General features: G+C 41.5%; 1 protein-coding gene across 1 annotated transcript in view; it reads right to left on the bottom strand.

Moving 5' to 3' along the window:
• Positions 1-205: 205 nt before the first annotated feature.
• Positions 206-14,817, bottom strand: part of LOC148022808 (Clathrin adaptor complexes medium subunit family protein) — a 56,028-nt gene continuing 41,416 nt past the window's right edge. Inside the window, exons 9-13 of the mRNA XM_087695732.1 lie at positions 1,136-1,226; positions 867-1,009; positions 661-775; positions 526-570; positions 206-444 (exon numbers count right to left, since the gene is read on the bottom strand). Coding sequence (XP_087551858.1) covers positions 364-444; positions 526-570; positions 661-775; positions 867-1,009; positions 1,136-1,226 — 475 coding nt within the window. The 3' untranslated portion in view covers positions 206-363. The remainder of the gene's footprint in view (positions 445-525; positions 571-660; positions 776-866; positions 1,010-1,135; positions 1,227-14,817) is intronic.

Raw genomic sequence — 14,817 nt, forward strand, 5'->3', positions numbered from 1 at the left:
CGACCAAACAAGCATGCATTCAAAATACCGCATTCCTTGGCAATACATGGGGAGCCCTTAGGGTTGTACCAACGACAATTTTTGACATGCCTCTCATTTTTCTCAGGATATAAATGAGTAAAAAGGTAAATTGTAATGCAGATACACAAGTGCCATGCCTTTAAAATTGAGAGAGAGAGAGAGAGAGAGAGAGAGAGAGAGCTCTTCATCAAACACCTCATCTATACAAAACTCAATATAACAAGGAATGTAACCAACTGAAGACCGCAAGCTACCCCACTGTTTTCTCAACATACTAAATCGATTATTATGAGCTGATGCAAGTTCTAGTAAACACAATGCATACATCAACATGCCAAAAAATCAGCATCTGATCTCATATGAGCCTGCCCTGGTAATGTAGCGAACCCATTCCACTGTACTGTAGCCACTCTTTTCCCACACCTGCCATGCAAAAACTGTGTTATAAGTGCAAAAACTGACATGGTGTGAACAATTGAACACTCAAAGGTGCAGACTACTCACCTTCAAGAACCTCACCCGCAAACCAGATGCAGTGAACATTGGAACCTGTGGAAGGCATTGCAATTAGACAAAGATCAAGAGACACCACATCGGAAGTTGCTTCACATGAATAAAGATTGTCTGTTGTCTGCTTGCCTGAAATTCCATTTGAATCGGTGGCCTTGTCCAGGATTTCTTTTCCACCATTGTTGATATCAGCTCCACTTCAGCACTCATTGTTGACTCTGTCTGACCTGGAAACTTTCTCACTCTGAAAATAACAATTCAAGATCAGGAAGGCATTCTAAGAGCAAAGACATCAAACATCCTTTGTATGCTTTGATGAAAGACTTTGCACTTACTTCCAAACCAAGCAATCAATTGCTGCATTATACTTTGCCTTTCCATTTGTGACTTGGAAATTGGCCTTGGCTGTCTGCTTTGGAACAGGGACTTTTACAACGACACCCAAAGCGAACATTTTAGCTCCAAAAACACTTTTTACCTGTAAAATGGTGGTTAGACAAATAGCAATCTGAGAAAAATGTCGGTGAGCAACAGATGCACAGAACGAAGCAACACCCAAACCCAGGCAAGTCAGACCATAACAGAAAACAGAAGACTAACTTACCTTAACATTGACCTCCATGCGTGTTCGACCCAACTCTTTGATGCTTGGGAAAACACGGAAAGGCAGGCTGATTCCATCAGTAATCCTATACCTGGTTATGCAGCATCAAAGAAAGAGATGCAAAAATCAGAATCACCAAAAAAATCACCATGATTCTGCCAACAATAAAGCAAACCCATTAACATCACAATACCCATAGACTGCCCAGAAACCAAGAATCAAACTGTTCTTGCCATCTGTAGCGAACAGGCATTTCACATAATGATGTGCCAATAATTTTAACTTGTTGTGTCCCCTTCTTACGCCCCAATTCTTCAGTCTTTCAATGTGGCGATCAACACAGGGACGCAATTCCAGGTAAGTAGGGAATCTTTATCTGGGTTAAGTGCATCATAAGTGGAGATATGTGGCTAGAAGGCAGTTCCATATGCACATTTTGAGCTTGAGGGTGATCGAGCTTGCTAGAATGACCATTGGGTCAAAACATCATCATTTACTGTGCCTCGCTTCTGTTCCACTGCTGTATCTTGTATGCTGTCCTTAGTTCGCCTAGTGTAAGTTCTCATTGACAGCCATCTACATGAGCCAAAACATTTACCAAGGATCCAACCTACACGAGCCCAACATATGCTTTACACACATACAAAGAGGGAATAGCCATTGACTCACCTCCCAACTGTACAGTGTAGAGCCAAATAGGCTCACCTGTCACACTCACGTCACAAAGGTTGCAGCCCCATAACACCAACCTACACCATACCACTATGTAGAATAGCACTCCTACTCAGATTAATATAGGAGATTTGGCCTGCTGCCAATGAACAGACCGACTGACCTGCTACTATATGGGTTGGCAGACACTCCAAACTGGTCGCCAAACTGGAAACGATGCTGTAAAAGCTGCCACATCGCCAAGAGATGAAATGCACCCCTAAAACAAGCTGAGGACAGTATGAACAGGCTGAGAACAGAAGGAAGTGACAAATCTTAATGCATGCACACTCAAAAGGCATATCAAAGCTCCTCCATCTCGGTCAAAACCTAACGGAGCTCACAACCAAGAGGTCATAACAGAACACACGTACTGCTAACACCCCCGCTCAAATCCTGAAGTGGCTGAAGACCAAGTAGATGAATACAATGGAACATAGAAGGAGATACAAGGGCCTTCGTGAAGATATCTGCAGCATTGTCCTTTCTAGGACAATAGAGCAACTTCAACTCACCATCCAAGATGCGCTCTTGAGCATAATGATATTTGTCAATAGATGGAACAGTGTGCTTTCTACTATGTTGAGATATGGTAGGGTTTGCAGGGAGAAATACAGAATGTACCGGAAACACTAAGACAAACAAACTTAGAAACATTGAAGAAGAAGAACAAAAAATGATTAACATTGAATCATGCTAATACAACAGCGCAGAGCTCAGAGATAACTGCACCGTCTTGGCTAATCAGATAGAAACAACTGGAAGGGATTTGCATTATGAAGGGAGTGAGCCACAGTCCTTTCGGCAAAGGAGTCAATGACATGGAAAAGGGCCGTTTATGGAGGGAGCAAAACATAGCTGAAACTAGCAGCCAGCCTTCCTTCTCGGATAGGATGGTAAATAACCTAATTTAATACTTATTACGACAGGCAATAAAATCCACAAATCTGAAATTCAAACTTTACCAATCAATCTTGGATAGGCGACACCCAATTGGCCCAACCATTGGTGCCCCTTGCAGTATTTATTTATCTTGTATTGATCTAAATTGAAGTACACTGAGATATGGACTGATCTCCTTCAAAGTTCACTAGAAATGGCTGCCATAAATAAACAGCAACAACAATAATAAATTTGCCCCTTGATCTAACTATAAAGTGGGAACAAATTGATCCTTGGGCTCTTGTATGCAAGCCAGATCAAATGGGAATGGGTTCATCCCTCAAATCAGCTGTAAATTCTCAATTCAAAACTGCTACTCTAAGTATGAGGCCTTCAATTATTGGGCATGGATGCCAAGGTGGCTCACAAACCCTAGTCGCTGCTGTAAACTAGGGTTTTAACAGCAAAAACCACTGTTGCTCTTCACCAAGGGCTGGAATATGCTGAGAATTGTTGAGGGAATATTAGAGAATGAGAGATAAAATAAACTGGCGGGAGACGCTTTTCAATGGTAGCTCTGATGGCACCAACAACTTCAAAAGGGGGATAAAACCCCAATGTGATTGTGGAGCCCTCCTCCTCTATCGCTGCATCTCGCTGAGGCGGAGAAGGAAACCTATGGTCCCTATCCTATCATGCTGCACGATCATCTTATACCTGTCTTAGAGCTATCTGACAACTCCAACGACTGTGGAGTTGGAATCCTGCCCCTAAAAAATTTACTTGTCTAGGTGCCAACTGCTTCCTAATGGCTGATCTCTCCCTCTCAAACAACTCTCCACCTCCCTCTACCTCTTGAATGCTTGTCTCCACACTCAACCAGCCCCAAACAGCCTTCTATCAGCTTGCATGGGCAAGTTTGCAAAGTGACTGCCTTCTAAAAGTAATTTCTAGTAATAATTAATTAATTTTCAACATTTAATTTCTGAAAATTAATTAATTGTCCATTTGATCCTACCCAATAATTGGCTGGTCCCCATCTGCATTTATCGATCTAACTCCTTTGGAGCCTTAAATTGTTCCCAATATTACAAGGCCTTAGACTAGCAATTAATAAATTAATGCATAGTCTTAATGCCACCACATGATATTTTAAAGGTCCATTTAATGTCATAGACCCAAACTAACACTAGGAACCCACAAGCACCTGTCTAGCATAAATTGATGCAGCTTTTGTCAATATCACTCCATTGCATACTTAAGGTACTTAAGCTATAACCATGACTTAGCTGACTCATGGCTCCATAGAAGCTATCTCAAGAGGACATGAAATTTTAATGTTGTGCTTAGCATCTGATTAAAAGTTAATCAAAATTTTAATGTGTCTCCTGCATTCGTGGAAAACTGCATCAGGATGCGATTCCCAACAAAGCTTCTAGGCGGTCTACTTCACCCATGGAGCTTGTATCTACAGATCTTTGTGGCCTGATGAGAACCGAGTCCTTGAAGAGAAGCTTGTACTTCATGTTGATCGTAGATGACTACAGTAGGATGACTTGGGCCTATTTCTTGACTTTGAAGCCGGAGGCTTTCTCTCATTTCAAGGATTGGCTTCTCTTTAAGGAGAACCGTTCTGGCCGGCAACTGAAGACCTTGCATTCAAACAAGGGAGGTGAATTTAGGTCTAATGAGTTTGCTCGTTTTTGTGCATATAGGGGCATTCACCAAGAGTTTGCTAACACCAACACTCCCCAAGAGAATGGCATTTTAGAGCGGAAGAACCGAAGTGTGATCGAGATGGCACGCACCATGATAGAGCACCAATAGACACCTCAATTTCTGTGGGCCGAGGCAGTGGCTACCGCAGTTCACATCCTTAATCGATCTCCCACTTCGGCCATTGACAAGATGACACCTTTTGAGGCTTACTTTGGGACTAAGCCTGATGTCTCTTATTTCACGATCTTTGGGTGTGACGCTTATGTGCACATTCCAAAGACGCAGTGTGATAAGTTCGAGGCGGCTTCGCGACGACAGTTTCTTGTTGGCTATAGATCCCAGTCCTAAGGGTATCGTTTGTTTGATCCCGTCAAGCGGGATGTCTACACGAGCCGAGATGTGCAGTTCGTGGAAGTTCCGGCCACAGAGGAGGATGAGGAGCACCCCATCCTTCGAGATCCAAGGGAGAGTTGGGCTCCCGAGACAGTTTCTTTGGAGCCAGGGCCTCTTGATGGAGACTCTTCTTCTGATTCAAAGTCTTCTCTTTCACCAATAACCCCCGAGGAGCTTCCGCCAGTGGATGTTCTTCAGTCTTCAGCAGATGGAGAGCGACAGGGAGAGGTTCGTCCTTCTCGTTGGGCCCGTGACACACTCCAAGATTTAGGGATCAAGGGGGTCCCTAAGGAGTGGGAACCATACGATGGACCGCGAAGGTCACGGAGGAACCAAGCACATTCTTCGAAGCTTGTTTGCTCCAACTATTGTTTACTGACTCGTGTTATGCAAAATCGAGAGCCCACTTCAATGAAGGAGGCTTTGCAGTCTGATCATTGGCGGAAGGCCATGGAAGCGGAGTTGGAGGCTATTGAGAGGAATGGCACTTGGTCTCTTGTGCCTCGTCCCTCTCACAAGAAGGTGATTGGTGTCAAGTGGGTCTTCAAGAACAAGTATCTTAGCCATGGTTCTTTGGATAAGCACAAGGCTCGCCTTGTTGCTAAAGATTTTGCTCAATGCCCAGGCATTGATTTCCATGATACTTTTGCCCCCACTGCTCGTATGGCGACTATTCGAGTTGTTCTTGCCTTTGCTGGCCATAGGAGATGGCCTGTTTATTAGTTGGATGTGAAGTCGACCTTTCTGAATGGTGACTTGCAGGAGGAGATCTATGTTGAGCAGTCTCCTGGCTTTGGATCCTCGGATGGGAAAGTTTACAGGTTGAAGTAGGTCTTGTATGGCCTCAAGCAAGCTCCGCGTGCATGGAACGAGAAGATTGACTCGTTTCTTCAGTCGAAGTTGAAATATCGGTACTTTACGGCCGATCCGCAGTTTTATGTACCCACTTCCGAGATTGGTTGTGTGTTGTTTGTATTACATGTTGATGATTTGATTTTGACAGGGGATCATACACAGAAGGCCCGAGAGACCAAGACAGCTTTACATCAGGCATTCGAGATGACGGATTTGGGGCTTCTTCATTTCTTCTTGGGTCACGAGATTTATCAGTCTCAGAGGGGGATTTTCATCTCTCAGCAGAGGTACATTCAAGAGCTCTTGGTGACTTTTGAGATGGAGACTTGTCAGTCCATTACTACTCTTATGGATCCGAATTGGAAGGCCACTTCACACTCAGATTCTCCCGTGATGGATGCTTCACGCTACCACCAGTTGATTGGATCCTTGATTTGGCTTCTCAACACTCGTGTTGATCTTTGTTTTGCTGTGGGTCTTTTGGCAGGGTTTATGACGGAACCCAAACAGGTGCATTGACAAGCTACCCTGCGGATTCTTCGGTATTTGAGGGGAACCTCTGATTTAGGGATTTCTTATCCCGCAGGTACAAATGCTTCGGATCTAGTTCTTGCAGGTTGGAGTGACTTGGATTGGGCTGGCGATGTGGACCACCAACGGTCTACTACAGGCTACTATTTTATCTTGGGTATAGGTGTTATCTCTTGGAGTAGTAAGAAACAGCCCACGGTCGCCCTTTCTTCTACTGAGGCGGAGTATCGAGCTGCGTCTTCCACCACATGTGAGGTTGTGTGGCTTCGGAGATTATTGGAGGAGCTTGGCTGTCCCCAGACTTGTCCTACTCTTCTGCGATGCGACAATGAGAGTTGCATTACCTTGGTACGGAATCATGTATTCCATGCACGAACGAAGCACATTGAGATCCAGTATCACTTCATTCGGGAGAAGCTTCTGGATGGCACCATTGATGTGGCATATTGCAAGACGGAGGATAATCTTATAGATTTGTTTACAAAGGCGCTTCCCCAAGCTCTTCTTCGGCAACATTCCAAATCCCTCACTCTTTTGACCCGTCCAGGATCTGAGAGGGGGTATTAGACAGTGTCATTTCTTGGACATTCGGCCAGTCGGACAGCAGAGGAATCCGGCCAGAGTGGATGCCACGTCAGCTGATCGATCAGTGCCACATGGCACGGTTTCTGCAATCGGCCAGTTTTCTGCAGTCAGTTGCATTAAATGCAAACGATCTGGTGCTGGGAATTTCCTATTTTCGGCTATTTATAGTCGGTCTTGTGGCACACTCAGCATTCATCATTTCAGATTCTGATCTTGAGATCTGTTGGTTGAGACAGACTGTGCTCAGGCTGACGGAGATCGAGGTCATCAAGTCGGAGACATACGCAAATATTTCCTTTGCCCCCTTGTGTATTTCTGCACTCTTATATAGCATACTACACCGCAGATTTTCTGCGTTTACACTATCTCCTTTTCTCTCTCTCTTCTCTCTGTGTTCACTCTCTCTCAGTCTTTGTCCTACGCTTCCGCATCGCTGCACTCTAATAATCTGCATTGTCTCTTACATAACTCCAATGCATTGGCATTTTGTTGTTGTAGCCATGCATCTGTACGCATTCATCAATTTTCAATCTTTGGAGTGGTCAACTCTAGATCCACCATACTTATGGCATTGCACATGATGGCAGTCTCTAAGGCAAGCTTCCTTGCTTCACTTTCTCAACTTGCCTAGCTTACAATACGTCCTTTTTTACCTCTTTACATACCCACCAATATTTGCCCCTCACACAACCTATTTTCTTCGTCATCGCCATCTAGTAGTGGTAGGGATAGTCTTGCTTGTTTTGTGAAGGTCTTGGGCTGACTATCTCTTATTTCTTTGGGACCTTGTTACTCAATAGGCCTAAAACTTTTAAAAAGCCCACACTTAATGATAAATCTTTTGAAAAACCAAATAAAAGCCCTCCAAAAAAACAAAAAAAAAGGATTCGTCGTGTTTCCATTACCTATTCAAAACTTAGTAGACCACTATGCAACCCATACATACTCCTTATCCAATGCTCTGTGCTTTGTAGGATGAACACTTGGCCTCCCAAAGAATAAGGATTTAGGCTTGTTTACAACCCCTTTTTGGTTCCACCTTTGGACTCGTGAGGGGGTGTATTTCCCCATGCATTGGCATTCCGTTCATGTAAAAATTCATCTATGCGCATTTATCTCTTTTCGGTCACCTTGGAGTGGTCGACTCCGGATCTACCATAACCGTGCCATTCCACACAACAATCTCCTACTTGTAGGTTTTTCCCTCTATGCTTGCATGTTGGCTTTGATTGTCTTTCTTGCTCTCACATTGTCTTGCCTGTCTCTCCCTATATTCTCTATATGATTAGCACGTCCGCGCATACATACACACACTCTTAGGAATCCCAAAGTACTTATCCTAGTAGTGTGTGAGATTGTTTTACTTGTTTTTTTAAGGTAGTAGGGCTATCTATCTTTCTTTCCCATACTTTGAGACACAGTGACTCCATAGGCCGAATATTGATTTGAAACCCTCACTTAATGCTAAACGCTAAATCTTTTGACCAAATTAAAACACAACCTTCAAAAAACAAAAAAAAAAAAGTTGATTCCATCCACCTTCGCAAAACTTGATAGGGCCCTAGATAGCCACAACAAGCACCCTTGGTCTAATGCCTTGATCTCTCTAGGGTGATGACTTACTCCCTTGGTAAGATAATCATCACATCTATAGCCTTAGTAGGTCACTCAGCAACCAACGTACCACCTTTGCCCGATGCCTTGGCTACTTTGGGGTGGAATGCCTTGGGTAAAAGAAAAGAAAAAAAAAACATTCAATCCAAAGGGCTTATTTGTTGCAGCTTAGTTTTGAGCCTAAGATGGGGTGTTGAGCTAAAAATGCATTAGTCTGATTTAAACAACCCCAAAATACGCTTAATTAATGAAGAAACCTTCTTATTTACAAAAGAAGCGCGATCCTTGAGAGTTACTATGCCTCACATGCAAAACCCTAATATGGTTTTGCATGTGAGGCATGCAACCTACCATTCTGTCTTAATCTCATTTTTACACGTTTCAACAGTTGTATCTTTGTTGCTCATACCTCATTCGCAACGGACATCATGGTCAAAGCTTCCCACAACCATCTGGTGTGTGATTTTAACCTTCGCCTTCATCTTGCAAACATCGCTTGGTACCCTGGAGCTATTGCCTATTGCCAAAACCTTGTGTTTGCTATTGTCATCTTCAGCTGGACTTGTCACCATCATCTATATTCTACGTTTGCTGAGTTTCTTTCTCCTCCAGCTATTGCCTACAGTTCCTGCACAATCGTCCAACCACTGCTTCCAATTGTCACTCAAATTTGCTCTCCTCAAGTACATACGTTTTTAGTCTTTCTCCCTCCTCACTGCTTGTCTATATCAAATTCAACCTTCCAAGATGTGTTTGTTGTTGTTCAACACAGTGAGGTTGCCTTTGCATTTCGGGATCCATTCCAAGTAGGATACACTCTCTAGCTCATAACATCTGCCTTGAAAATAAAGATACGAGAGTTCGAGGTTTAGTATTCAATGCATAGTGTGTTTGCTACATGAGCATTGTATATTCAATGACCATTCACTTGATTATTTGTTGTATTCACTGTCTCTGAGTTATCTAATCCTAATTGTGTTCTAGGTTTATTAGTGTGTGTTTTATCATACGATTGGTTTTGTGTTCTCTACATTTAGAGCATTCACTCACACTTCCCACCATGACTAATCATCGGACCTTCTTCATTGACCACCGATACAACGAACAAGACTAAGAGATAAAGTCATTTCAAGCTAAAAGCTGAAATTTTAAAAATGGCTCAAGACCAAAGCCTAGAGAATGCAAAACTAAGTAAAATGAGAGTGCTGAGTAGGAAAAGCGGAGATTGAGAAACGTGCTCCAACCTAAAGAGAAGAGGGCTATTGAGAAACCACTTTCTCCATGTACCCACCTCAGTCATGGTTTCGCACAGATAGTCCCAAAAAAGGGCTAGCACCCTCATTTTGGGCAATTTATCAATGGGCGGCCACTCACTGGCGTACCACCCTAAATAGCTAAGGCTTATAAATAGGTCACATATCCATTCATCCAATACATCTCTCTTCATTCATTTGACACTCTCTTTTTGTCACTCTAATACCCTTTCCTCTCCACACCAATGCTGCTCATATCCCTACTAGAGGACATTGCAATTCCTGGTCACCACTCTCTCTTCTCCTTCAAGGGCCCTATTCTCTTCCCCCTTTAGGCTACATTTGGAAGCTCCATCCTTGGTGGCATCATCATTAGACAACTGACGACACTTTCTCTCTCACCTAGCAGCCATCAAATTGCTTGTGTTTGGGTCTTCTCCACCTAGCATCACTCCTACATGCTGCTAACATCGTCTCCATTATTGTCTACATCTACCTTTTCAGCTTGGATCTTCTCTCTTGCCTAGCGTTATCTCACACATCACCAGCATCAACTTTCAAAGCTTCTGACATTTGCATTTATAGCTCATCACTCTTAAACATTTGCGTTAGTAAGCTCCCAAGCTTCCGACATCATCTTCCATCTTACATTTTGCCATCTAGCTTGTTTTTGGGTCTTCCCCACCTAGCATCACTCCTACATGTTGCTAACGTTATCTCCATTATTATCTACATCTACGTTTTCAGCTTGGATCTTCTCTCTCCTGCCTGGCGTTATCTCATACATCACCGGTGTCAACTTTCAAAGCTCTTGACATTTGTGTTTGTAGCTCATCACTCTCAAACATTTGCGTTTGTAGCTCCCAAGCTTCTGGCATTATCTTCCATCTTATGTTTTGCTATCTAGCCCACCTCCTGGAGTCCGAGGATCATGCTTCACTCCCTCGACAACTAGTGATCCATCTTTTTTCTCCCTGACAACATCTGAGGACTGCGGTTCATTCCATCAAGAGTTTTCCTTCATCTTTAGGTTACTTCGATAGCCCACTGTCTGAAGGACTGTGTTTTGCTCCCTTCACTATGCAGATTCTCCACGAGTGTTGCCGCATGATTCAAACATGGCAATACAGTCATCTTTTGAGCTTTGACTACGTTGTATCAACTTTCCTTCTCATCGCATGATTCAGTGCATCGTCATCATGTTCTTTCTCTTTGGAATTAGAGTTTGTTGAACACACTAAAACCAGCCGTCCTTGGGTGGATGAGTGGTAATTATTTGATAACAACTTGAGTGGTAATTATTTGATAACAACTTAGTTACAGCAGCAACATTTATTACAAAATTGAGAAATGCAAATTAACTCACAATCTTGGACAATGAACATCCTATTGGCCCCAAAACTGGCATCCTTTTCAAGATTTATTTAACTTAATTGAAGAAGAAAATGTACAATGGGATTTTCCGAATCCCTTTCGGTATTCCAACTCCCCATGTTATCCAAAATGAAAAGCAAGTCTTCAATCTGATTTGCCCCTTGATTCGCACAATAAATTGGCCCTCATCCACTTTGATGGAGATGAAAAATGCCCCAAATTCATTGATTTGCTTGTCCCTCCACTTGAATTTGACTAAAAACAGCTTCAGCCATGTTGAATCCAAGTCTTGGAGCTTCCAATTTCTGACACGCTTCCCGAGGCTACTGTTAAACCCTAATTTTTTATGTGGATTAAGGTTAACAAAAAAAAAATCTGAAATTTCTCAACCTCTGGTGATCTCAATGCTGTCATCTTTGGATCAAGGCTGTAGAAAGGCTGGGAGATAAGAGAGAATACTGAGGAGAGAGAAAATTCAGACTTTCTTCGCAAAGCACTAAAGAAAATCAGTCATTTACTGTTGTTGCCTTGACTCAACAGTCTATAGATGCTGTCACCTGCAATTTGGGGGTCCCTAGGAGCTATTAGCTGCAATCAACTTGCTCTTTCCTGCTGAAAAATAAAGGAAAAACAGTCCCAATCAGCTCCAACAACTCCCTATGATTCACCACAGTAAAATGGTCACCTTTTTCCTCTTCTTTAGAGTCCCACCAGCCTTCATAGGCAAGTTTGCCAAATGGCAAACTTCCCAAATGGTTTTTTCAGCATTATCCATAATTAAATATTAATTTTTAATCTTTAAATACTAAAAATTAATCTAATAATTATTTCAATGCTCAAAAAAAATAATATGATTGGCCAATAATTAAATTGGCTAGGCAACTCCCATTCCCGAGTGTCTCTGCACCATCTTTGGCCATCAAATTGGTGTTAGGTACTCTTAAACGCCACTTCTGTAATGTCACTAAAAACTGACACTTATAGCCAAATGAATGACCTAGGCCAACAACTGGTACCAAATACCCCCAAATATCTATGCAACATAACTTATAGCAACTTTTGCCTTTGACATCCTAAGATTTTCTTAGGTTTCAAGCTCGTAAATCTACTCTAACCCCAATTACACCTCACATGTGCATCATTTACTAAAATTTACCATGTAATTAAAAATTAATCCATACGTAAAGTGAGGTTTCAAAAATACATGTCCTCATTACACACACTGTGTTTCTCCCCGCAAACCCTATTATCTCTCTGCATCGTCACATATTGTGACATGGTATCAAAGCATACTTGTTATTCTGACAAGGGGCTGTGAGCAAAAAGAGAAGACAAGTACCAAGTTCTTGAGAAAAGAGAAGAGAGAAGGAAAAGTGGAAAAAGTAAGGGTCACTACCTGGTCAAGATAGTGTACTATGCGGGTTGTGTGTGTAAGCATCGGACAGGAGCACGCATACAAGACACGAGAGCAAGTGAGAGAGCCCCTTGCGACAGCAAACTTACATTGCTTCAAAAAGGATGAACTGTCTAGTTATGGAGAGGAAAAATGATCTAGTATTTATTAGTGTTAATTTAAGGATGTAAATATAATAGTATAACAACAAAGCTCGATCCATTCACAGAAGAGTAACGGATATAACAAGAAGAGGTAACACATGCTAATGTTGAGGGAGATGCAGGAGTTGACGGTACACATGATCATGAGACTGGCACTTTAGAAGCAACTAAAATAGCCTTAGATCATGATGATCTTTGATTTAGTTTGCTTATCATGACACATGTATATCATGACAATGACACACTTCGGCCATTGTACCATGCAAGCATTATATTTGTACTTGCAGTTGCCCTTTGGGTTATTTTGGTATGCCGCATTTTCCTTCAATCTTAAGAGTAGCATACTCTTTCAGCTTAGTTCGTTGTTTCTTATTTTATAACATGCATTTTATAATTGACTAGCTTGAGCCTTGTAAGTTGTAATTCAATTTATAGTAACTAGTTATATAATGATATATGATATCCTTATAGTTAAAATGATTTGTCATTGTGTATTATATACCTTGGCTTCAATACTTCACATGAATTATCAATGAAATAATTAAATATGTTTTCATGAATTTTAAATGTTGTTCCCATTCCCACGTCCCCATTCCATGGATTTGTTGTCCTTGCGCCTTGTTCTCGTTCCCCATTGATGTTTCTATGGAGAAGGAAGAATGTTGGTTGCTGCCTGGCTAAGGTGGTGCACTATGCAGGCTGTTTGTATGATCGTCGGGTGGGCATAGGTAGGTAAGACATGGGAGCAAGAAGGAGAGCCTGGCAAGAATGGGTAGAACGTCAAGACAAAATCACACAAGACAAGTAAGGCCCTTTTTCACACAGCTTTCAAGAATTGTTCCTAGCATGAAACACAATCTGGAATGTGTTCCGTGCATCAATCCCTATAAAAAATGGACCAAGGAATATCCCACCTAGTATGGACTCATTTTCAGGAAAAACTTGAACTAGGACTATATTTCAATAGTCCTGGAGGGTCATTTCAACCGTTAAATCAAGAGAAGGAATACCGATAAATCAAGAGAAGGTCGAGGCTATCATAGAATGGCCAGAATTGACCAATGCTCATGGAGTGCTCTTAATTACAAGAGATTGATTAAATAGTTCCCAGCAATTACTGGACCATTATATAATTAAACCAAGAAAGCAGTGGCATTCCAATTCACCAAACTAGAGAAGGAAGCTCTTGAAGCTCCAAAATTCTATATCAACAAAGAACTTCTTTCTAATTTGTCAAAGCCTTTAGGTGGAGAATTTATTATCAAGACGAACCGTGACAATTTGAGACATTTTCTCAAACCAACCAAAGATTTCTGAGAAGTATATTTGATGACCCAATTATTTAGCTCAACTTAACTTTCAAATATTGCATATTCCTCAGAAGTGAAACAAGGTAGTTGATGCCCTATCAAAAGACCTCACATTCATGCAACGTCCAAGACTCATCATATAAATTTCACTAGTATAAGAGACATGTATACTTCTAGCAAAGACTTTAAAATCATTTGGGAAAAATTTTCAGCTTGGTAAAAAATGCAAACTCTTATGTTATCAAAGATAGATTTTTTTTTATGAAGAATAAGTTGTGTGTTACTAAAGATTTCAAGCCTAAAGTAATGGAAGAATGTCATACTATTCCTTACATGACTCATCATGGTATTCTAGCCATAACCAAGGTACTTGAAATGTATTTCTTTTAGCCAAGTCTTCAATGAGACATTGAATAATTTGTTAAAAAATATCTTGTGTACCAAAAGATCAAGTTTGATCATCAAAAGCCTACAACGCTTTTGTAACCATTACCAATCCCAAGTCAACCTTGGAAAAACATTGCTATGGATTTTTGTTTTGGCTTGCGAAAATCAACACACAGCAATGATAGCGTATAGACTATTGTTGACGAGTTCAACAATAAGCATGCTCATTTCATTCCAATGAAAAAGACTATCAAGTCTCAACATATAGCTAGAATATTTATTCAACAAATCTTCAAGTATCATGGGTTACCATAATCCATCATTAGCAATAGAGATTCACAAATTACTAGTCTCATTTAGCCGGTTCGTTTTAAAGACTTGGGTACAAAGCTTAGAAATTCATTGGTTGTTCTTTGAGTCGGATTTTTCATAGGATATTTGGGTAGGGGATAGAATCGATTCGAGCTCCACATTTTTCTTCTTCTTATTATCCTTAAACAGATGGTCACAG

This window comes from Lygodium microphyllum, chromosome 16 (assembly GCF_053477565.2).
Source record: "Lygodium microphyllum isolate KBCC chromosome 16, Lygodium_microphyllum_v1.1.10, whole genome shotgun sequence".
Lineage (NCBI taxonomy): Eukaryota > Viridiplantae > Streptophyta > Polypodiopsida > Schizaeales > Lygodiaceae > Lygodium > Lygodium microphyllum.